The 12,066-nt window shown below is 36.6% G+C and overlaps 1 protein-coding gene across 1 annotated transcript in view; it reads right to left on the bottom strand.

Annotated features, from left to right (window-relative positions):
- GMCL1 (germ cell-less, spermatogenesis associated 1) overlaps positions 1–12,066 on the bottom strand; it is a 58,130-nt gene that overhangs the window by 12,438 nt on the left and 33,626 nt on the right. The window contains exons 12-14 of the mRNA XM_010845302.1: positions 8,346–8,421; positions 3,477–3,622; positions 1,102–1,189 (exon numbers count right to left, since the gene is read on the bottom strand). Of these exons, the coding sequence (XP_010843604.1) occupies positions 1,102–1,189; positions 3,477–3,622; positions 8,346–8,421 (310 nt within the window). The remainder of the gene's footprint in view (positions 1–1,101; positions 1,190–3,476; positions 3,623–8,345; positions 8,422–12,066) is intronic.

Genomic DNA, 12,066 nt, shown 5'->3' on the forward strand with positions numbered 1-12,066 from the left:
CCACTCCAGTGTTCTTGCCTGGAGAAACCCAGGGACGGGGGAGCCTGGTAGGCTACCATCTATGGGGTCACACAGAGTCGGACATGACTGAAGTGACTTAGCATAGCATAGCATAGCATAGACTCTTGAGAGTCCCTTGGACTGCAAGGAGATCCAACCAGTCCATTCTGAAGGAGATCAGCCCTGGGATTTCTTTGGAAGGAATGATGCTAAAGCTGAAACTCCAGTACTTTGGCCACCTCAGGTGAAGAGTTGACTCATTGGAAAAAGACTCTGATGCCGGGAGGGATTGGGGGCGGGAGGAGAAGGGGACAACAGAGGATGAGATGGCTGGATGGCATCACTGACTCGATGGACGTGAGTCTCAGTGAACTCTGGGATTTGGTGATGGACAGGGAGGCCTGGCGTGCTGCGATTCATGGGGTCGCAAAGAGTCAGACACGACTGAGCAACTGATCTGATGTGATAGGCTCCAAACCCTTTATAAACACAGTATATCCTTTGAAATGATGGTTAGCTGTACTAGAAACAAACTTCCTTGATTTTTAACAGCTCTCATTTTATTTTTTGAAACTGGTTTCCTTTGGCATCATGACATTTTGAAACTTATACACGCATGTGATTTATGAAGAAACAAAAGGTCTCAGATAATTTCAGGAACACTGTAGATGTCTGTCATTTTAGAAACTGACTATGCTAGCAGATTAGGTTCTCTTAATATCCAGATCTATGGAAACTTAGCGGATTGTTTTTAAGGTCTCTCTTATTAATGTATAAATAAATGCAATAATGAACACAATGGAGAAAACAATTAAGAGTCATAACTTTTTGAAGATCATGTCCAGGATGAATAATTATTTCCATACTGTCAACTTTTCCCTGCCCCTCCAATCAAATTGTGTTTCCTTCTTTTTTGTCTTAGTGACACTTCTGCTAGAATGGAGTAAACTTTGAATGAGTAAACATGGCACTTCCATCTTTACCTTCAAAAAACTCTCAAACCAATCTTTAAGTCAAATATTAAAATCCTACGAATTTTCAAAAAGGAGTCAAAAGACAAATACTACAATAAAAATTTAACAGAAAAGTAATCAGACATACCTGGTCCTTTTCAAGTGTAAGTATCTGATAGCCAGTTGTTCTACTGCATATTAGTTTTCCACTGCTATCAAAAGAGGCCAAACGTAATCTAGAATACACACACAAGCACAAAAATAAATAATGATTTTTTAAAGCACACATTAAATAAGCCCTACCTTACTTTAATTTCTACTTTTTTCTTCCATATTCTTTTACTTTAAAATTTTTATTTATTTATTCTCTAGAAGTGTTTTATTTGATAATACTTTGCAAAGTTTTTCCAAACTATAACTGATTCTGTTTGTATTTTTAAGCTTGTGCTATTATATACATCTGAGATATAAAAATAATTTGTTATGCCTTTTTATTGTGATAAAATATACATAAAACTTACCATTTTAAACAAGTTTAAGTGTATAGTTCTTTACACCAAAGACATTTCACACTGTTCTGTTTTAGTCAATACCACCACTCATTGGAAAAGACTCTGATGCTGGGAGGGACTGGGGGCAGGAGAAGGGGACAACAGAGGATGAGATGGCTGGATGGCATCACTGACTCGATGGACATGAGTCTCAGTGAACTTTGGGAGTTGGTGAGGAACAGGGAAGCCTGGCATGCTGCGATTCCTGGGGTCGCAAAGAGTCGGACACGACTGAGCGACTGAACTGAACTGAACCATCCATCCGTAATCTTCACTTCTTCCCTAAATTAAACTCTGTACCCAGTTACATGAATTCCCCATTTCTACCTCAGCCCCTGACAATCACCATCCTATTTCCTGTCTCTATAAACTTGTCTACTCTATGTACCTCATGTAAGTGGAATCACACAGCACATGAACTTTTGTAACTGGCTTATTTCACTTAGCATAGTGTCTTCAAGGTTCATGTTACAGCACATGTGAAAATTTCCCTCCACTTTCAGGCTGAATAATATTGTTTTAGGTATATGCCATGTTTTATCTGTCCATCTGTTGACACTTGGGTTACATCCACCTTTTGACTACTGTGAATAATGTTGCTATGTATACAAATATGTTTGAGTCCTTGGTTTCAATTCTCTGGGGGTAAATAACCAGAAGAGGAATCGCTGGGTGATATGGTAATTGTTTAATTTTTTGAGGAAATGCCATACCATTTTCTACAGAGTATGCACCATTTTAAAATTCCTAAATTTATCCACATCTTCACCAACACTTTTGTTTTTGATATTAGCCATCCTAACAGGTGTGAGGTGATGTCTCACTGTGGTTTTGATCTGCATTTTCCTAATGATTAGTGATGCTGAGCATCTTTTCATGTGCTTATTGGTCATTTGTACATTTTCTTTGGAGAAATATTTATTTAAGTTCTTTGCTCAATTTTCAATCAGTTTTTTGTTGTTGTTATGGAATTTAGATGTTCTCTATGTATTCCAGATATTAATTCATCAGATATATGGTTAACAAATATTTTTTTCCTATTCCACGGGTTACCTTTTCACGTTGTTAAGTGTCCTTTGACACATGATTTAATTTTGATAAGTTCAACATTTTTTTTTTTTGGTTATTGTTGCCTGTGTTTTGGTATCATATTGAAGAAATCACTGTCAAATTTAGTATCAAAAAGCTTTCTTCCTGTTTTTTTCCAAGAGTTATTTTATTGTTTTGGCTCGTATGTTTAGGTCTTTGATTCATTTTGAGTTAATTTTTGTGCATGGTGTAACTTAAATATGACTTCCCAGGTGGGACAGTGGTAAAGAATCTGCCTGCCAATGCAGGAGATAAGAGTTTGATCCTTGGTATGGGAAGATCGCCTAGAGAAGCAAATGGCAAGCCACTCCAGTATTCTTGCCTGGAAAATTCCACAGACAGAGGAGCCTTGCCGGCTACAATCTGTGGGGCCACAAAGAGTCTGACATGTCTGAGCATACACACACACAAGGTAGACATGAATCCAGGACTTTAAAATAATCTGTTCAATAAGCTATTTTCTAATTTGCCAGCATCCTCTCCAGAAAAATATTGCCAGCTCAACTATCAGGCAAAGTTGAACATCTGAAATCCTACAGAAAGTTAAGGATAGTATGAGACATGTTTTCCTATACAAGTACCTTGTTATATTTCCAGTTTGGACCTTTTTGGATTAGCAGCAAGGCAATAGCTTTAAGCCCAGTATCAACCCTATACCATTTATATTTTAGCACATTCTTTCTTCCTGATACATGAGATCTAGGGTTTATACTTTTGACTATTAATACACTTTATAAGAACAGAGCCTTATCATTGCCTTCCCGTTTCATTGTATATTGTATCTTACCAAAGTTCTACCACTGTTGGTATAAATTATGGTTTTATTTCATTTTTATAGTTCTTCTGGAGTGAGGAAGAATGAGGTGGTAAAACTTCATCCTACCTAAATGCTATGCTCCTTCGAGGCTGTAAACTGACAGATCCACTACATGGCTGATTCAGTGTATTGCGTTTGAAAATGATGTATCGATTGGTGTAAGTTACAAGCAGGTCAAAGCCAAAGTTAAAACCTGTCCACCGCCAGCAGTACTGAAATACAAAAGAGAAAGATTTACTTCATTTTATCATATTAGCAAGTCAAAAATTAAAAGATCAAAATATCTTTTCTTTTTTAAATTCATTTCAAATATTCCTGTATCATGGTTTCCTAATTTTGTCAGTGCCTTAAGACTTACCACACAGAATACATATAAAAGGTTTGCTACACAGACATGGTGTACATCAAAGCCAGCAAAAGCAGCCTTTATGATCATTATTCCTTAAGGTACTTTCAATATTGTCTCTTTATGATCTATTTCATCAACTCTCCACACTGTAATTTTATCATAACTAATATGGCTTTTTACTACAATTCTAAGGAGGTGTATAGGTTCGGAAACTAGGAGTCTAGATAAAGGTAGTAAGAATCCATTAAAATTTCTCCTGCTTTAAAAATACCTTAATAAAAATACCTTATTTATACTCTGAAATACCTTAAGTGATACCTTGTGTGATCTCTCTTACATGTAAAATCTAAAAAAAAAAAAATATATGTACAGTTACAGAGAACAGCTGGGTAGTTGCCAGAGGCAAGGGGTAGGGAGTAGGAGAAATGAATGAACACTGTTTTTTTAAAAAAAAAAGTTTAAATTAAATTTAAAAAATACTCTAAACTAACCAACAGAATCACCAACTGAGTTTTTTTAAATACCATCATGAGGGACTTCCCTAGTGGCTCAGTGGTAAAGAATCACCTGCCAATGCAGGAGGGACAGGTTTAGATCCCTGACCCAGGAAGATCCCACGTGCTGTGGAGCAACTAAGCTTGTGCGCCACAACTATTAAGCCTGTGCTCTAGAACCCGGGAACTGTAACCACTCAGTCCACGCGCCCTTAGAGCCTGTGCTCTGCAACAAGAGAAGCCACCGCAATGAGAAGCCCATGCACCACAACCAGAGAAAAAGCCCACAGAGCAACAAAGACCCCAGTGTAGCCAAAAAATAAATAAATAAAACCATCATGAAGCTCACAAGTTTGTTTATTCTATCAACTAATAGTTAACAAGACACTATTAAGTAAAGTGGCATGCTACAATGAAGTTGAAGTTAGGGCTTTGAGTGCTTGGTTGACACTATGAATTACAACATTAAACCAATAGTTCATTGATTATTTATTGAGCACATATTTTGTGCCAGGTACTACCCTAGGCATTGAAGAAATGGCAGTAAATAAGTTTAAGCCCTAGTAAACGTATATTTTAATACATGTATGTTTGTGTGGAGGAGGACAGAATGTAATTCCAGGAGAGAGTGACAGGGCAGAGGATAGGGGCTGGCAGCTGGGGAGCCTACTGGTTCAGGCAGGTGGTCAGGTAATGTCTAAGGAGATGCTACATGACTAGAGCCCTGAGTCAACTAAGGAGCGGACCAGTTAGCTATCTGGGAAAAAGTGACTTAGACAAAGGGAACAACGAGTCCAAAACTCTGGAAGGAAAAACATGCTTGGCATATCTGAAGAACAGCAAAAACGGCTATGTGGCTAGGGCAATAACTGAGGGGGATAGAAGCTGGAGATGAGTTCAGACAGCCAGTCAGGGGCCAGAGAATATAGGGTCCAGTGTCCATAGTAGAGAAGAGTTTGGATTTCTTCTAAGTGTGATAAAAGTCTAATGGAAAATTTTAGAGGAGATAGCATGATCTAACTTGCATTTTAAAAAGATGATTTTGGCTGTTGTGTGGAAAACAGAATGTACAACAAGAGTAAAAACAGGGAGAGCAGTTATGAAGCTCCAATACAGTCCAGGCAAGGGTAATGGTGACTTGGATTTGGGTCACAGTAGAAGACAGGGCAAGTATATTTTGAAGCTATATATTTAAAGGAACTTCTTACAGACAACAGGTGTGGAATGAAAGAAGAATCCAAAGTTTGGAGCCTATACAATGAATGAACAAAGGGGCTATTTATGGGTTGGAGAATACTTGGGAAGGAGGAGTCTGGGAATGAAAATCAGAGTTTAACTGGGCCCATTCTATCTGAGATGCTCTTAGGATTCTAAGAAAGATGTCATGTAAGAAACTGGATACAGGAGTTAGAAATTGGTGTTAAGTCATAGGACTAGAGATCACTTAGTAGCCAGCCAAAGAGCAAAGACAAGGAAGAAGTCCAAGTACTGATCCTCCAGTCATATCAATATGTATTGAGAAAGAGATGGATCTAGCAAAGACTTAGAGGAAGCAGCCAATTAAGTAGAAAGAAAACCAGCACAGTGTGCTCTCCTGGAAGTCACAGAGAAAATCTCCAAGGAGTGAGTGAGCAGATGGGTCACGCTGCCAAGAACTTTCAGAAGACTAAAAACTACTTGATTTGGTAATGCAGGAATCAGTGGTGATAGTGGCATGGCAGTTTCACTTGAGTTTACTGGAGTAAATGAATTGGAATGGAGACAGGCAACTTTTTTCAATGAGTTTTGCTTAAAAATGGTACAGGGAAATGAAGTGGGAGCTAGAGTGGAATGTGGGTCAGGGAATGATTTAAGATGGGTGATGCTGTAGCATGTTATATGCTAAATCAGAATGATCCAGAAGAGAAAACTGACGATGCAAGAGAGGGAGGTGATGACTGTATGAACAAACCTTCTGAATATGTGAGAAGGGATGGGGTCGTTACAGGAGAAGGGGATGGATTAGGACAGAAACAGACAGTTCATCCATTCTGATAAAAGTACAATACATGGCTAAGATGCAGGTAGACTGGTAGTATTGTTGGTAGAAGATGCACAGATTCTCTTCCTATTGCCTTTACTTTCTGAATAAAGAAAGAAGGAACGCCACTGGATAAGAATAAGGGTGGCAGCACTGCCCTTGAGAAGGTATGAGAGTTACTCCAAGTGTGGGAGGATAAGTTCACTAGGGAGACGCAAGGATCACACGGCATTAAAGACCTGCTTGAAGTTTACATTTACAAACAAAACCTGCTGGGGCATATTTGGTGTTTTTCCTTAGTTGAATCCATTTGTATGGAAGCAGGCATGGAAAGCAGGGGTTTCCCTGGCAGCTCAGTGGGAAAGAATCAGCCACTCCAATATTCTTGCCTGGGAAATCCCATGGATAGAAGAACTTAGCAGGCTATAGTCCATGGGGTCTCAAATGAGTCAGACATGACTTAGCGACTAAACAACAATAACTGGCATGGAAAGCATGGAAAGGAGGGATTTAACAAGAACTGAGGACTAGCCAGGTGAATTTGACAGAGTGAAAAAAGGAAAAGAGAAATTAAGAGTATAAGCCAGGGACCAATTTCAAGACGTAACAAAATTTAAGTCAAGTAAAGAAAGAAGTAGGGATGTGGTGAGAAGGTAAAGGGAAAAAGTAAGAGCAATGTAATGTACATTCCAGTGGGGTTAGAAAGATGTTGGGAGGTCAAATAGGAGAGGGAGAGCGCTACAAAGACACATTCTGCAAACAATGTGCTTAAAATAGAGATTTTGAAGGGGGTGTATGAATCAGGCATACAAAAATGGAGGAAATGCTTACAGGAAATGGGTACCTGAGATAGAGTGGCGCACAAGATCACAGAGGGAAGGAAGGTTCAGGAAAAGATACTAAAACCACTGAGACTGCTAAGAAGAGTAGGGAGAAAGCAAACCAGTGAGCCCAGGGAGTGATGGCCATAGTCAGAGTAGTGAGTGGTGAAGAAGTATGCTTGTCAAAGGAGATATCATTCAACTATGACGAGGGTGGAACAAGGTCTGGGAGCGGCAACTAGGATGACTAAGGAATAAAGACGCTATTTCTCATTCATATTCTGATCATTTATCACAACTGTTAACACAAACATAAAATAATAAATCTTTAAAAACTTAAAATGAGGGAAAATCTGGGAGAAAAATAACCAAATTGTTATCTAAGTTAGGCTGGCAATCTGTTTCACATATGATAATATACATCTCCAGTCCAGGTTTGATGCATGAGACAGGGTGCTCAGGGCTTGTGCACTGGGATGACCCTGAGGGATGGGATGGGGAGGGAGGTGGGAGGGGGGTGGTTAAGGATGGGGAACACATAGAAATAAAAAGTTTAAAAAAATAATAAAAAAAAGAAAAACAAAAAAATTAGGCTTTTTTTTTTTTAAGATAAAAATTACAATTAGGGTAGAGTTTTTTTAAAAAATGTAATTCATGTCTCCTTAATGGCTGTAAAATCAATTAATGAGTCACACTCATTTTTAAAAATAAATTAAGTAGAAACAAAGCTTGGGACACAGCAGCTGTAAGCACCGTTTTGTGATACTTTTGTTTCCCTTGTAAGAATTTGCACTGGGTGGTAATGAAAAACAATTCTTAATGTGGATGGCAAGCAAATCAAAAGGCTTGAATGTCTTTCATCTAGGGTTGTAACTATAAAACAGAATCACTCTTAAGACTATGTAATGGCTCTCATTAAAGATATTAAGATATTAATAGGATTAACTTATTTATCTTAATTTCTGGATTACTAAGGGATCTTCTCATATCTCTTATCTAGACTCCAGAGGTTGAACAGTCTCATGAAAAGCTGACAAATTAGTCACCACTGAGCATGTAACTCCTTGCCCAGGAGATCATACTACAGAAACTAAAACACAAAAAAATGCTCTTCTGAGCATTTATGACTATGTCATAATTGATCATTATGACATGATAACATGTATCTTGACCGTTACTGAAAGCATATTTTGCACTAACAGTATAACAATTTGTATAAGACTATACAATTGAGTTACAACCCATACTTACTTCACCATCTTTGGCAAGCTTTCTACCACACCTCATGCTATTTCCCTCTAGTTCTTCTTTATTAATTTCTTGAGGCCTAGAATTATACATAAAACATGAAATCTCATAGAAAATAAGCAACTAATAATTGAAAAATAATTGTGAGTTCAAATCAACAGGAAAAAATTGCTACTAGATTCAACATTTTGTGGTATGGATGAAGATTAAAATGCAGGGATTACATCTAGCCCATTACCTTTGCTAAATAAAAAAATTTTAAATCTTTAGTGTTTTACTTATTGCTTTGACTTCTAGAACACTTTTACAAGAGCAGAGTAAAACCAGAGAAGAGGTGGGGGAAATCTATGAGAAATTCTGCTTACTAAGAAAGAAAAATACTTAAAGTCTAACTATTAAATAAAATATATAAGATGCAACTTGGTATCATCTATTATTATTGTTTCACACACAACCCATTTTTTAAGAGCAGAAAAATCAAGTTCAGCATTTAACAGGAAACTGCTGTAGAACTTTATCAATTAATCTTTACTTGGCCCTTTAAAAACCATAATCAACTAAGAGAAACTGTTATTTCAGTATGAAATAATAAAATGACATTATTACTAGCTTAGAATTCCAAATGATAAAAGTAATATAATATATTCATTCATATATAGCATTTATTAAGTACCAAGATACTGGGGCTATCATCATCTCATAAATATACTGAAACAAATACAACAAATAAAAATTAATTAAATGTAGATAAAATAAAACATGCCCATGACATCCAAGAGCCCAGTCTAGTAGGGAGCTAGACTTAAGTAATAATATAATAATGTGGAGAGAACTAATGTTAAGAGCATGAAGAAGGCACAGGTTTATTGCCTGGGGTTAAGAGTGGGATCACCATGGAGGAAGTATTATTTGTGCCTGAGAGGGAGTTTCTTGAGGTAGAGGTCAGGGATGACCTCTACGCAGAAGGCCATTCCAGGCAGAAGAACAGCAGGTAGAAAAGGACCAGAGCATGAAAGGTTACCAAATGTCTGAAGAATGTAGTGCAGGCAGAACCTAAAACGAGTGTGAGAGATGAAGCAAAAGGCATTTGGGACAGACTGCTGAAGGGCTGCCCCTGCTGCTTCATTAATATGAGTTTTAAGATGAGAGAGTTCCCATGTATTTTTTCTGTTACTTTAAAATTTTTTCTTATGAAAAATTTAAAACCTGTAAAAGTAAACAGCATAATGAGCCGATTTTTTTTTTTTTACCATCTAGGTTCAGTCATTTTGTTTTAGTTTTACTCTCAACCCACTTCTTCCCATACTCCTCCCAACTACTATTTCTGAGGCTGATCCTCCAGACACCATATCCTTTAATCTGTAAATAGTTCAGTATGTACTTCTTAAAGATAAGAACTTTCAGAAAACATTGACACAGATTTATCACACGTGAAGCAATAATCCCTAACTAAGCTCAAATGTCCCTGGTCCTATTTAAGCAGGGAAGTGAAAATATATTTCTACATAGGAAGATAATCCTGTTGGCAATGTGGAAAAGAATTTGGAAGAAGAGAACCCTGGAGGGAGACTTTACTAGATTATAACCTAGAGTCCAGGGAGTACACTGTCCTTCTCATTTTACTGGCCCTGCAGTAGCAAGAAGATGCTCAGCATGTGTGGAATAGAGTGCTTCATTAGGGGCAATACAGCCATATACTTCTGAGGGCAAGAAAACCACTTATTCTAGCTCAGACTCTTAGGTAAGACTCTATATTATAAACTCAAAAAGGGTATACATGAGGAAAATCTTGAAAAAAAAAAACCAGAACATCCATCATATAAAAATTGAATATACAAAAGAAGTAGGTAGGATGGTTTATAAAATATTTCATACATTAAAAAAGTCTTCACATCTGAATTCCAATAAATAATTTACTTTCATTTTTTGGAGGGATTTTTCTTATTCCTATTTCAACTATCTTACTAATTTCTGCAAAGTAAGTATGCTGTGAATGTATCTGGGAGAAGATGAGATATAAATTGTAAGTAAACAGAAACTAAGAACCCTGGATAACAATCTTGTAATCATTATCATGAGTTTATAGAACCCTTTCACAGACTGTTTAGATATAAACATACTAGGCTATTATTTTAGTAAGTTTTCTGATATATAAAAATAAATTAAGAGACTGGGGCAGGAAAAAAATTAAATGTAAAGCCCTTCTATAAACTTATAGGTGGATTGTTTCTTCATACTGCCTATACCAAGGAGCTAGTATAAAGATCAAACAATAAATGTGGAAGTACTTCTGTGAACTGCAGAGCACCACACACTGAAAGAACAGATAATATGCTTCCTCTTAAAATGAAGACAGTACAGAAACATTTTGTAGAGGGGTCATGTGCTTTTGACGAAGGCACGTATATCTAGATGAGTTAATTCACCTTAGACTCAAGTCTTCAAAAAACCTATTACATTAGTAAAATTTGACAATATTACCACAAATAAGAAAATCAGCTTTACCTATACATATATATGAAGATCATGCTTTATGAAAGCATCATTCCAAGTAACATTTCAATTAGGTTAAAAGAAAACCGTAACACTGAGACAAAACGCATAAATTATTCAATTTTACTAATAAAACAAATGACAATGCAAATGCCCCATTATACTAATTTACCAGAAAGATAAATATTTATAATACTGACAGTTAAAGAAATATAAGAATAAACGTTGATTACATGATCTTTTCTCTAACAGCTCTTGATTTTAATATTGTTACTGTTTTTCCAACATAATGAGTCCATTTAAAAATTCATAGCAAAATCCACACACCTATCATCAATTAATCTACAATAATGGAGGCAATAATATACAAAGGGGAAAAGATAGTCTCTTTAACAAGTGGTGTTGGGAAAGCAGGACAGTTACATGTAAATCAATGAAATATGAACACTTCCTCACACTATATACCAAAAAAAAATATTTTATATACCTAAGTATAAAGACATGATAGCATAAAACTCCTAGAAAAGAACAGGGAAAACACTCTCAAATATAACCCAAGCAATATTTTTTTAGATCAGTCTCCCATGGCAAAAGAAATGAAAGCAAAAATGAACAAATGGGACCTAATCAAAGTTAAAAGCTTTTGCACAACAAAGGAAACCATAAACAAAATGAAAAGACAACTGACTGAATGGGAAAAAATACTTTCAAATGATGTGACTTTCAAGGAATGTTAATATCCAATACATACAAACAGCTCATACAACTCAAAAAGAAAATGAACAACCCAATCAAAAAGTGGGCAGAAGACTGAAATAGACAATTCTCTAAGGAAGAAATACAGACGGCCAATGGGCACGTGAAATGATGCTCAGTATCGCTAATTATTAGACAAATACAAATCAAAACTACAATGAGGTATACTCTCATACCAGTTAGAATGGCCATCATTAAAAAGACTATAAATAATAAATCTGGAGAGGGTATAGAGAAAAGGGAATTTTCCTACATTGTTAGTGGGAATGCAAATTGATGCAGCTGCTATGAAAAAATGGTGCAGAGGTTCCTTAAAAAACTAGATTAGAGACACCATATGATCCAGCAATGCCATTCCGAGGCATATATCTCAAAATGATGAAAACTCTAATTCAAAAGGATACATGCACCCTAGCACTATTTACAGTAGCCAAGACATCCAAGTAACCCAAGTGCCCATCAACAGATGATTGTC

This window comes from Bison bison, unplaced genomic scaffold (genome assembly GCF_000754665.1).
Source record: "Bison bison bison isolate TAMUID 2011002044 unplaced genomic scaffold, Bison_UMD1.0 scf7180017864215, whole genome shotgun sequence".
Lineage (NCBI taxonomy): Eukaryota > Metazoa > Chordata > Mammalia > Artiodactyla > Bovidae > Bison > Bison bison.